The sequence below is a fragment of the Schistocerca americana genome, chromosome 2, assembly GCF_021461395.2.
Source record: "Schistocerca americana isolate TAMUIC-IGC-003095 chromosome 2, iqSchAmer2.1, whole genome shotgun sequence".
In the NCBI taxonomy this organism is placed as follows: Eukaryota; Metazoa; Arthropoda; class Insecta; order Orthoptera; family Acrididae; genus Schistocerca; species Schistocerca americana.
Window position 1 is genome coordinate 887903966 of NC_060120.1, and position 13872 is coordinate 887917837.

General features: G+C 43.4%; 1 protein-coding gene across 1 annotated transcript in view; it reads left to right on the top strand.

The window, feature by feature from the left end:
* The window catches only part of LOC124595542 (lactosylceramide 4-alpha-galactosyltransferase-like), a 119931-nt gene that overhangs the window by 72597 nt on the left and 33462 nt on the right, over positions 1-13872 (top strand). The window contains exon 2 of the mRNA XM_047134321.1: positions 3393-3711. Within this exon, the coding sequence (XP_046990277.1) occupies positions 3412-3711 (300 nt within the window). The 5' untranslated portion in view covers positions 3393-3411. The remainder of the gene's footprint in view (positions 1-3392; positions 3712-13872) is intronic.

Here is a 13872-nt window from a genome sequence, read left to right on the forward strand (position 1 = left end):
CGTTCTATAACATGACGAACCAAGTAGTAATTTAAGTCTCTTACAAAAGTTTCTCATTAATACTAATTTAGCATTCGAGAGAATGTATATTTCGTTCGCGTCTCATCTGTCAACATACTTGAGGTCTAGATTGTCCGCGAGTTCATCTGTAAAATAGAAGCCCCGAACTCTCTTCCTTGCTACGTCTTCTTACCAAAAAGTCAAGAACAAAATAGCCATTATGTCACAAGTGCGTAACCCATGAGCATAAAAACATATGAAGTAGTCAAAAATGTTCAAATGTGTGTGAAAACTTATGGGACTTAACTGCTAAGGTCATCAGTCCCTAAGCTTACACATTACTTAACCTAAATTAACTTAAGGACAAACACACACACACCCATGTCCGAGGGAGGACTCGAACCTCCGCCGGGACCAGCCGCACAGTCCACGAGACCGCTCGGCTAATCCCGCGCGGCGGTCTACTACAGGTGTAAAAGATTTGAAATAAATATGTGATCCTAACGTCCATAAGAAACAAAAAGCTGCCATGAGTTAATGTCAACGCAATGATCACTACTGCATTAAAGACACAAAGCTTGACATAGGGCCTGCAATTTAAAAGCTTCGACGGCTGCTGTGGCCGAGCGGTTCTAGGCGCTTCAGTATGGAACCACTGCTGCTGCTACGGTCACAGGTTCGAATCCCGCCTCGGGCATGGGTGTGTGTGATGTCTTTAGGTTAGTTAGATTCAAGTAGTTCTAAGTCTAGGGGACCTCAGATGTTAAGTCCCATAGTGCTTAGAGCCATTTGAACTATTTTGTAAAAGCTTCATGATGATCTCTCCACTCGCGAAATTTTCCGGACCAGTACTCCATTCGAGTCTCTGGGAGGGGACTACCAACGAGGAGGCATTTTTTTCATTAGTGTTCTTTCTAATTTGGTGCGGCCCACCGCGAATTCTTCTCTTGTGTTAAGCTCTTCTCCTTACTTAGCTAGCATTTATCGCGAATCTCTTGCCCAACGTAAAGTCCCGAGCGACTGGAAAAAAGAGCATGTGACGCCTGTATATACGAACGGTAGAAGGACGGATCCTCAAAATTACAGACCAATATCCTTAACATCAGATTGTTGCAGGATTCTCGAACATATTCTCAGTTCGAATATAATGAATTTCCATGAGACAGAGAAGTTGCTGTCCACGCATCAGCACGGCTTTAGAAAGCATCGCTCCTGCGAAACGCAACTCGCCCTTTTTTCGCATGATATCTTGCGAACCATGGATGAAGGGTACCAGACGGATGCCATATTCCTAGACTTCCGGAAAGCGTTTGACTCGGTGCCCCACTGCAGACTCCTAACTAAGGTACGAGTATATGGGATTGGTTCCCAAATATGTCAGTGACTCGAAGACTTCTTAAGCAATAGAACCCAGTACGTTGTCCTCGATGGTGAGTGTTCATCGGAGGTGAGGGTATCATCTGGAGTGTCCCAGGGAAGTGTGGTAGGTCCGCTGTTGTTTTCTATCTACATAAATGATCTTTTGGATAGGGTGGATAGCAATGTGCGGCTGTTAGCTGATGATGCTGTGGTGTACGGGAAGGTGTCGTCGTTGAGTGACTGTAGGAGGATACAAGACGATTTGGGCAGGATTTGTGATTGGTGTAAAGAATGGCAGCTAATTCTAAATATAGATAAATGTAAATTAATGCAGATGAATAGGAAAAAGAATCCCGTAATGTTTGAATACTCCATTAGTAGTGTAGCGCTTGACACAGTCACGTCGATTAAATATTTGGGCGTAACATTGCAGAGCGATATGAAGTGGGACAAGCAAGTAATGGCAGTTGTGGGGAAGGCGGATAGTCGTCTGCGGTTCATTGGTAGAATTTTGGGAAGACGTGGTTCATCTGTGAAGGAAACCGCTTATAAAACACTAATACGACCTATTCTTGAGTACTGCTCGAGCGTTTGGAATCCCTATCAGGTCGGATTGAGGGAGGATATAGAAGCAATTCAGAGGCGGGCTGCTAGATTTGTTACTGGTAGCTTTGATCATCACGCGAGTGTTACGAAAATGCTTCAGGAACTCGGGTGGGAGTCTCTAGAGGAAAGGAGGCGTTCTTTTCGTGAATCGCTACTGAGGAAATTTAGAGAACCAGCATTTGAGGCTGACTGCAGTACAATGTTACTGACGCCAACTTATACTTCGCGGAAAGACCACAAAGATAAGATAAGAGAGATTAGGGCTCGTACAGAGGCATATAGGCAGTCATTTTTCCCTCGTTCTGTTTGGGAGTGGAACAGGGAGAGAAGATGCTAGTTGTGGTGCGAGGTACCCTCCGCCACGCACCGTATGGTGGATTGCGGAGTATGTATGTAGATTTAGATGTAGATGTAGAGTAGCATTTGCACCCTACGTCACCAGTTATTTGTTGAATGTATTTCAGTCTCCCTGTTATACAGTTTTTATCCTCTGCAGCCCCCTCTAGTTCCATGGAAGTTATTTCCTGACGTTTTAACACTTGTCTTATCTATGTGTCTCTTCTTGTCAACGTTTTCCACAAGTTTCACTCGTTATCGATTTGAAGGAGAGGCTTTCCGTTCTTATCTTATCACTCCACCCAATTTTCAACATACTTCTACAGCAACACATCTCAAACGGTTCTATTAGCTTCTAGTCCGGTTTTCTCAGAGTCCTTAATCACTACCATTCAATGCTGCGCTCTGAACGTACATTCTCCGAAATGTCTTCCTAAAACTGAGCACTATATTTGATATATTGCGTGAAAACAGCAATATGCCAGGGGAAAGTGTCGCTGTTGGTCAGTGGATCATGAAAGCTATGGACTGCCCCACTGTTGATGTTTACGTCTTCTATACCTACGTGGTGTAACGCCTGAATCGTGCTTCAGTTGTTTGAGGAACATAGTGAAGAAAAATATATTTAATTCCATGGCTTCCAGAGTAGTTTAATATCAACAGTATGGAATGCATTCTAAAGATACTAACACAGTAAGTCGTTAATTACAGTGTTTTTTTAAATAATTGTTTAATCTGTTATGATGTGACATTAAGCGTTTGGTTTCTCTCTTGAGTTACAAGTTGTTGCCGGTGTCTAAAAATCTCTCATCATGCTACAAGCAGAATTTTTTTCCAGCTATCAGCTTCAACAGATTTCACATCACGAACAGTTATTGCAGAATTTTCTTTACTGTGGTACTTGAGAATCTTTATCCTTTTCCTACGATCCAGTTCTCTATGCTACTAATTGTTACGTCAAATAATGCTGTGAGCTGTGTAGTTGCTGTGCAGAGATATATCCTAAGGGTGATTATATGTCCACCCTACAGATCCTTCGTAACTACGGTCTGATTCTTAGTAATACCGCTTTTGTTTCTCACTTTCCACAGGTACCGCGGACAACCGTATATGCTGTTAGTTGTATCGCTGACGAGTGCAGAAGTCCAGATGACAGATGGTCGAGACACTTATGCCCCACAGGGCTACCATCCGCAGGTGCCATTGCTTGAGTGGCAGCCCATGTCACCAACCATCAGGTGTCGATATACACGTAAAACATATGTGATAGCGCTTCTGTGTGCTGCGATCCTCGTTACTTGGTCGGTTGCTAGTTTTCCTAAGCACAAATTGTGGCCATACGACCGACGCACCGTACCGCAGCGAGGGGCTGCCAATATATTCTTCATAGAGACAACATGCGCCATTGAGGTAAGTACCTTCATTTCTAAGTGAGGATGTCTCCTTTGCAGATGACCATATCTGATAGTACAGTACCTTGCCGTTGATAACAGTAAGCTTACTACACTTCTGAGAGAGAATTGCACTGGTAATATTCTCACTCAGTTTGCCAGTCCAGTCTTATTCGACAGCAGCGAAAATTCACATATTGTCATTATTGCTGATGATACAACTATGCTCGTAAATAATATTAGTTCTTGTACTGATATGAGAATATGAAGCATTTTAAGCTATGAACAGATTGTCCCTGATGTTACTCAAGTCAATAAGTTATTCTATTACAGCGCACGTAAATTACTGTGCATCTTTGGTGTGTTTCCGTAAACCACAGATTTCTTTCCGTGGAAACGTACGAGTTGTATGACCAAGTAATGAAAAACGAAACTTTATTTGCGAACCTATAACTGGAGTCATTGCGTTTGTGGGATTTCTGCTAGTTTTCAAATACTACTGTGCACATACAGTGTAAAACCGAGATGACCACTTCAGGAATCCACAAGTTTCGATTGGAATTTGGTAGAGAGGGCAGTCAAATGAAAACCAAATAACAGGCACAACGAGACCATGGATTGGTTCAATTCAAAACAGATCACCATACGCTTTAAGACATGTATCCCAATGGGAGACGAAACGATCAGTTCCTGTTTCAGAGAAAGCTGTCGGCCTCTGACGGCTGCACAACCACAGCCACTCTTGCACTTCCTTATCCGTCTGTAAACGACCTCCACGCATGCCTTTCTTCAGAATGCCAAAGATGTGAAAATCAGACGGTGGAAGACCTGGGCAACATGGAGGATGTTACAGTGTTTCTTAAGAAAATCGCTGAAACGTATCATTCGTCCGATTTGCAGTGGCAAGGGGAGGGGGGCGGGGGGGCGGACGTTATCATGTAATGGGATGATTCCATTCGACAACATTCCTGGGCGTTTTGACTTCATGGCGCGTTGCAGTTTCTGCAAAGTGTCTTCATAGCACTGCGCACTGATTTTGGTTCTTCCACTCCCGAGGAACTAGACGAGTTGAGGGCCCCTTCAATAGAAGCAGAAGGCAAGTGACCTTATCCGACCTTGTGTGAACAGCTTTGGATATCTGTGGCGGGGGAGATGTGGGATGTCTCCACTGATAACTTTGTCGTTTGCCGTCGGGTGGAATCATCCTGAGGCACGATAACGCACGCCCACACTTTGCCAATCGGACGAAGGCTACACTTCAGCGATTTGGTTGGGAAACACTGAAACGTCCTCCGTGCAGCCCGGATGTTTCACGCTGTCATTTTCACTTCGTTGGCGACCTGAAGAAACACATGCGTAGACCTTGCTCTCAGACGGACGAGGAAGTGCAACAACGAGTGCGGTTGTGGGCCATAAGCAGTTGATCGCTTTCTATGAAACTATAACGGATCATCTCATCCCACAGCGAGAAAAACGTCTTAACACTTGTGGTGATTACTTTTGAACAAAACCATTTCATAGTTCCAATGTGAAGAGTGCTCGATTTCCATCTGACTGACCATCATATTCATCGAACGAGTATGCCCTTACCTCCCAGCAGTCACACTCGGAGCAAACTACAGTGATCAAAAATAGGTGGCTTGTTGACTCAAAGACAACATCATGCCGATCAGCCTCTTGTTCAAAGAGAATTCTGGAAGTTTTGGCCCCCTCCTTCTACCTTAAACATTATCTGTCGAATAATTTGTACTCCTCGCACATTTACACGCAGTGGAGCAGCGGCGAATGAGACCCGGATATACGAGAGTGGTCTGAAACTTTCTCGTACCCATCGTAAATATGAGAATTTTTCTTGCTGGAACTGAAAGCCCTTGTAGCAACGACATTTCCTGGGTGCCCATTTGTTTGCCGCTGCAGTTGCAAAGTCCAAGTCCCGGCTTTTTGGGGAAGAGGGTGCTCGTCTTTTCCCGACCCGCTAAATTGGTCACTATTTTTAAGGATGAGTAATTTTCCCATGGCGATCTATGTTTTCTAACTTCCGTTGCTGAGGCACTCTTAATTGTCCTGCCAGAAGGTAGTACTTTACAGAAGCTCCATTAGGAGGTTGGGAAATGACCAATGAAAATGCCAGCATTCTTCTCCTGATTCTGAATGGCTCGAAGGCCTAAAACTGGTGCACTATGGAAGCTCGCGATATCTAGTTAGTTCATCAGCTGCCATCTTGTGTGTAAAAGTGGTGGACGCACCGGAGTGGACGTGCTGTTCCGAAAGTAGTACTAATTTCCATATTGAGGACTTTGTGATCCATGTGGTGTTTCTTCCTCTGCTGATAGTTGAGAGCACTGGTAAGGGCGTTTCCAGTGCGTGGACGTGGAGTGCTCACCGGTTTTACGGCTTTGGTGGGAGAGTGTTGCTTTTTTATCGAGGGTGCTAGCGATCAGTAGGCAAAGTCCTCAAACTAACTTGTGGTGGGGAGAATATAGCTGCATGTTTTGAGCTTTTCTGAATGAGACGAACTTAGTGAGGTTTCCATTGAAAGCAATAAATTACGTTCGTTAGTACGGATATTTTTGTGTGATGTATTGTGTAACCCTTTCGCCGCTGACTTTGAACTGCATTCATGTTTTATTTTTGTGAAGAAAATCTGGGGGTTGTTGTTAGCAGGACTTTGGAGGCGGTGTACGTATTCCACTCTAATGGTCGGATATCGGAAATCTTTCTCATTGTAACTAGATTCCTACAGGACATTAATTATTGACTTTGCGGTCAAAGTCAGGTTGGCAACCATTATTTAAACTGATTTTACACGCGCAGACAATTAATCTGGGTTTGACAATGTAAACGTTTAGAATTAAATCCTCAGAGCAATACGACGAGTCATTTTTCTCTAACGCCCATCTTGGCAAGAGGTCGTGGATTTAGTTCGCGCCCGCGAGTGTGACTTCGCACAACGATACAGAAACTGTGAGGCACGGGCGAAAGATAGGTTCACTGTTGACATTTTATTTGGTGTTCGCAATAAAATTCGTATTTTTAAAAAAAAACATTCTTGCTGGAAAACACAGTCTATTCTTTGTTTCGACCCTTATTTATTATCATCAGTGGGTCTCTTTTTACACTGCCTGACAAAAAAGTTTAGCACTCAGAAGATATTGCCGAATGCCAGTGTAACTTCGTTCGTGTAGATATTATGGACGGCTACGTAAATAGTTGCCGCTCTTTGCGTCAGGTAGAACGCCATACAGTGAATTGAGCGTTGTTTGGTATTCTTACTAGGCCTGATTACTACATACGGGGAGTGAAGAGTTTCAGATGTTGAGCGATCTTCGTGAAGGAAATGAAATACCGTGTACTCATGTAAAATAGCGTTATATGCACTTCAGAGAGTTTGAGAGGAGCCTCATTGTTGATCTCCATTTGGCCAGCTGCTCGAATCAGTAGTATCCAAATTTGTGGGGCATTCGGATGTCACAGTGGTCCGATGTTGGACTGTATGGGAACGTGAGGGCAAGTTCACTGGGCGCCAAGGCGGAAGTCGATCACGTCTCATCACCACCGTGAAGGATCGCAGGGCTGTGCAACAAGCACTTCGTAACCCCTTCACATCTGTAAGCGGCAACAAGTAAAGGATCCTCGCAACATACTTCTTAATCCCGCACCATTGGTCAAAGACAAACAGAAACCGGCTTATGCAGTTGTCGGCCCACGAAGAGGCTGCCGTCAACACCACAACGCAAACGGCTGCTTTTCAAGTATTTCCGTGACCGGGAAGCAAGAACTACTGACGGAAGGCGTCGTATTGTTTTCAGTGATGAACCGCGTTTCTGTACCACCCTAAATGAAAGCGACGTGGAGAGAGTACCCATTCTTCCAGTGCCATAGTCTGTGGATCCATCGGGTTTGACCTCAGGTCACGGCTGGTAGTGATTGAGGGGAACGCTGAAGCCACGCTACGTTACGGACATCCTCGATCCAAATATGTTATCTCTCACGCAACTGCGTTGTGGTGGCACTTTTCAACGGGATAACGCTGATCCCACATGGCACGTGTCTCTACGAGCATAATGTTACTTCCGTGCCCTCCCCCAACCCCCCACGGGGGTCCACGGATTTGTCCGCAGTATAGTATTTCTAGGTCCAGGTGAGACGTCAACGCCTTCCTAGCGCCGGTGCTTAGGATATCAAGAGACTAGTTACAGTTGTGGGCCAGTTTACCTCAGAATAGGATACAACGATTTTATGACACTCTTCCCAACCGAAAAAGTGCATGCGCCCAGGGCTTCAACGTCACACTGTTAAGTAGCCCCATATTGCAAAGTTTTTTTATAAATTTGACTCAGTTTTGTACCACTAACAATGGAAGGCCACGGCGTGTTAGGATCACAAATTTACTTCTAATTTTGTACACTTTTAGTAGGCCATTAAAACAACATAATATGCATGCAGTAAGATGCACTAGTCTGGCAATTCAAAGAAAATTGTAAGAGAAATTTTACGCATCTGTTACGTTACTGATGTATCTGTGTGTAGTTGCCGGACGTTCCGGCTTATGGTGGTCAGGTGGTTAGCGTTCGGTCGTTAGGAAACGAACGTGTATGAAGCGAAGGTTCGACTCCCACTCACACATAGGGGAACTCGGGGCAGAACGGGATAGCGAGGCACAATGGGAAATTGCTCTTTTCTAGACTACACAGTGCTGCAACCTGTTGTATGTGCATGTAACTATTTCTCCGAATGGAACGGAAGTTAGGGCAGCCATTTTTATTTAGTTTGAAGTGCAAGATATACGTGAGTTTGTTGTCCGTCACGTTACCGGTTGCGTTGTTCTAACGTTTGGTGAATTTCAACGCCAGGTAAGCTGTTAATTGTTAATTGTATACCCTAAAATGACCCATTCCCTTAAAGTGAATGGCATTTGTTATACTTTAGTTATTTAATGCGTTTAAATACGTCAGTTATTACACTCCATAAAAGTTGTTAACTTCAAAAGTGCTCTTGGGGAGGAACGGGACGGGGCAGAATGGAATAGTGTCCCGTTCTACCCCATCGTATTTTGGTGCAAGTAGAAAGCAAACTGTACTCTTTTTTCTTTCCCCCTTGCTGTTGCCGGCCGAAGTGGCCGAGCGGTTCTAGGCGCTACAGTCTGGAGCCGTGCGACCGCTACGGTCGCAGGTTCGAATCCTGCCTCGGGCATGGATGTGTGTGATGTCCTTAGGTTAGTTAGGTTTAAGTAGTTCTAAGTTCTAGGGGACTGATGACCACAGATGTTAAGTCCCATAGTGCTCAGAGCCAGAGCCTTGCTGTTCCAGATGGTGCTAACGTACATGAACAAGACTGATAGACAGCAATGGAACGTAAAAGCGATGAAAATGGCAGTTTCAGCCGTTTCATCTTCCCAAATGGAATTTTTAAAAGCATCTAAGCACTTCAACGTACCTAAATCAACATTTGAAAGATATGTGCCTGTTGTTGTTGTTGTCTTCAGTCCTGAGACTGGTTTGATGCAGCTCTCCATGCTACTCTATCCTGTGCAAGCTTCTTCATCTCCACGTACTTACTGAATCTGCTTACTGTATTCATCTCTTGGTCTTCCTCTACGATTTTTACCCTCCACGCTGCCCTCCAATGCTAAATTTGTGATCCCTTGATGCCTCAGAACATGTCCTACCAACCGGTCCCTTCTTCTTGTCAAGTTGTGCCACAACCTCCTCTTCTCCCCAATCCTATTCAATACCTCCTCATTAGTTATGTGATCTACCCATCTAACCTTCAGCATTCTTCTGTAGCACCACATTTCGAAAGCTTCTATTCTCTTCTTGTCCAAACTTGTTATCGTCCATGTTTCACTTCCATACATGGCTACACTCCATACAAATACTTTCAGAAACGACTTCCTGACACTTAAATCTATACTCGATGTTAACAAATTTCTCTTCTTCAGAAACGCTTTCCTTGCCATTGCCAGTCTACATTTTATATCCTCTCTACTTCGACCATCATCAGTTATTTTGATCCCCAAATACCAAAACTCCTTTACTACTTTAAGTGTCTCATTTCCTAATCTAATTCCCTCAGTATCACCCGACTTAATTCGACTACGTTCCATTATCCTCGTTTTGATTTTTGTTGATGTTCATCTTATATCCTCCTTTCAAGACACTGTCCATTCCGTTCAACTGCTCTTCCAAGTCCTTTTCAGTCTCTGACAGAATTGCAATGTCATCGGCGAACCTCAACGTTTTTATTTCTTCTCCGTGGACTTTAATACCTACTCCGAATTTTTATTTTGTTTCCTTTACTGCTTGCTCAATATGTGCCTAAAGCTACGAATAATCCTGACTACATAATTCACAAATCAGATGGAAAATTTAAAAAGGTGTCCACTGCAGAACAAGAGTTGGTAACATATCTGAAGTCAATGGAAAGAAGACTTTTTGGTCTAACAATGAAAGATCTCAGATCACTAGCCTATCGACTAGCCGAAAGAAATGGCTTACCACACAGATTTGACAAACAAACTTCTCCAGCTGGACAAGACTGGGTTAAAGGATTTATTACGAGGCATCCTACACTCTCTATTCGCAAGCCAGAAAATACCTCTGGTGCTCGAGCAATGGGATTCAACACAGTATCAGTTTCACAGTTTAACTCTCCCAACCAGCTATGTTCGCCGAACAATTCAGCTTTCCAGATATCGCTCGAGGCTGTCATTCCAATCCCACTAATCTGTCAAAATACTCGGCGGACGACAAGACGAAAAGGAAAAATCGTCGTATTAACAGGTTCTCCGTATAAGAAGGAACTGCAGAATGCTGTCGCACGTAAAGTAGGGCTACAGAAAGGAGGAGGGTGCTCAAATATAAACAATGTCAGGACAGAGACGTCAGGTGCAATGCAACTTAATGCAAAAATATCAAACTGTACACCCCAAAAAAAAAAAAAAAAAACAGAGGACATCAAAGAGGATGCTGAGTGTCTCTACTGTGGGGACTTCTACTCCATTTACAATGAGGGCTGGGTCGCATGACAGAGGTGTTTAAAGTGAGCACACAATTCATGTGCTGGCATAGACAGTGAAGATGAAGAGGAAGTACTGGTTTGTGACTATCGTCGAAAGAATTAGTAGTTAGTGGTTTGGTGGTTATTAAGCATTGCACATTTTTCAGAATGACATTAAAATATTCTCTTATTTTGAAGAATGACTTTTCAGTTGATTAAATCACACATTCCTTAGTCTGAATTGCCTTTTATACAACATGTTGTCATAGTTTAATACGATATTCGTATTTCAAATTCAACTTTTATGCAATAATTTAAGAAAAAACAACCTTATCCCATTCTGCCCCGTGGGTGGGGCGGAACGGGAAATATGCAAGACTTTCTTTGAAAAATTGTAAAAAATGCAAAATGCATTGTTTTAAGTGTTTTTAAAATAAGGTACACTAGGTTACACTACAAGGTGTTTTTTATAACTTTAAGAAGTGTTTCCTTGTGTTCCCTTATTTTATACACATTGTTAAACGTTAAGTATCCCGTTCCGCCCCGAGTTCCCCTACCAGTTTTAATCTATGTTTTTCCCACCACTGATTGTATTATTTACTTTCTATGACATTTGAGAGGTAATGTAATTAAAAAACCACGTATATTTATGCCCCATAGGCTATACATTCGAGAGGTGAAGTTACGGTAACATTAAATTTTGGCACGTCATGAGATAACGTAGATGTTGTTAAATTCACAACCACTATGCTCTGTGACTCACATTGCCATTATTCACAATCGCCGTAAAATATTAGCGAAATACCATTCTCCAACTTGCGTGTGACAAATAATTGTAATATTGGTATCCATTTTTCCGTTCAAAATTAGAGAATCTCTATAAAGTGAATATCACTAAATACATAATGCACTGAGATGAGAAAAGGCATGGGATGCCTCCTAATATCGTGCCTTTTGTCCGGATTACTCAGCAACACAACGTGGCATGGACTCAACAAGTTGTTGGAAGTCCCATTCAGAAATATTGGGCCATGCTGCCTCTACAGCCGCCCCTAGTTACGAACGTTTTGGTGGTCCAGGATTTCGTACACGAACTGACCTCTCGATTAAGTCCCATAAATGTTCGACACGATACATATCAAGCCACCTGTCACCAAATTATTCTCCTCGAACCAGTCGCAAACAATTTAGGCTGGTGACATGGCGCACTGTCATCCATAAAAATTGCATTGTTGTTTGGAAGATGAAGTCCATGAATGACTTGTAAATTGCCTCCAAGCAACGGAGCATAACAATTTCTAGTCAATGACTGATTGTGGTGCACCACCAGCTTGCGCAGTGCCTTTTTGATAACTTGGGTCCATTCCTTTGTGGGGTCTGCGCCACACACGAACCCTACCACTAGCTCTTACCAATTGAAATCGTGATTCATGTGACCAGTCGTCTAGCGTACAACCGATATGGTCACGAACCCAGAACAGACGCTGCAGCCGACGTCGTTCTGTTAGCAAAGGCACACGCCTCGGTCGTCTGCTGCCATAGTCCATTAACGCCAAATTTGCCGCACTATCCTAACGGATACATTCGTCGTACGTCCCAGATTGATTTCCGCGATTATTTCACTCAGGGTTGCTTTTCTGTCAGCGCTGACAATTCTACACAAACGACGCTGCTCTCGGTCGTTACGTGAAGATCACTGTGCTGTCCGTGGTGAGTGGTAATGCCTGAAATTTGGTATATTTGTCACACCCTTGACATTGTGGATCTGGGAATACTGAATTGCCAAACTATTTCCGAAATGGAATATCCTATGCGTCTAGCTCCAACTACTCTTCCCCGTTCGAAGTCTGTTAGTTTCCATCGGAAAACTTTTCGTGTGGAGCACCTGAGTACAAAATGATAGCTTCGCCATTGTACTGACCTTTAAACCCAGTGTATGCGCTATTACCACCATCTGTATACAGGGTGGTCCATTGATCGTGGCCGGGCCAAATATCTCACGAAAAAAGCATCAAACAAAAAAACTACAAAGAACGAAACATGTCTAGCTTGAAGGAGGAAACCAGATGGCGCTATGGTTAGCCCCCTAGATGGAGCTGCCATAGATCAAACGGATATCAACTGCGTTTTTTAAAAATAAGGACCCATTTTTATTACATATTCGTGTAGTACGTAAAGAAATATGAATGTTTTAGTTGCACCACTTTTTTCGCTTTGCGATAGATGGCACTGTAATAGTCACAAACATACGGCTCACAATTTTAGACGAACAGTTGGTAACAGGTAAGTTTTTTAAATTAAAATGTAGAACGTAGGTACATTTGAACATTTTATTTCGGTTGTTCCAATGAGATACATGTACCTTTGTGAACCCATCATTTCTGAGAAAGCATGCTGTTAGAGCGTGATTACCTGTAAATACCACATTAATGCGATAAATGCTCAAAATGATGTCCGTCAACCTCAGTGCATTTGGCAATACGTGTAACGACATTCCTCTCAACAGCGAGTAGTTCGCCTTCCGTAATGTTCGCACATGCATTGAAAATGCGCTGACGCATGTTGTCAGGCGTTGTCGGTGGATCACGATGGTAAATATCCTTCAACTTTCCCCACAGAAAGAAATCCGGGGACGTCAGATCCGGTGAACGTGCGGGCCATGGTATGGTGCTTCGACGACCAATCCACCTGTCATCAAATATGCTATTCAATACCGCTTCAACCGCATGCGAGCTATGTGCCGGACATCCATGATGTTGGAAGTACATCGCCATTCTGTGATGCAGTGAAACATCTTGTAGTAACATCGGTAGAACGTTACGTAGGAAATCAGCATACATTGCACCATTTAGATTGCCATCGATAAAATGGGGGCCAATTATACTTCCCCCCATAATACCGCACCATACATTAAATCGCCAAGGTCACTGATGTTCCACTTGTCGCAGCCATCGTGGATTTTCCGTTGCCCAATAGTGCATATTATGCCGGTTTACGTTACTGCTGTTGGTGAATGAGGCTTCGTCGCTAAATAGAACGCGTGAAAAAAATCTGTCATCGTCCTGTAATTTCTCTTGTGCCCAGTGGCAGAACTGTACACGACGTTCAAAGTCGTCGCCATGCAATTCCTGGTGCATAGAAATATGATACGAGTGCAGTCGAAGTTGATGTAGCATTCTTA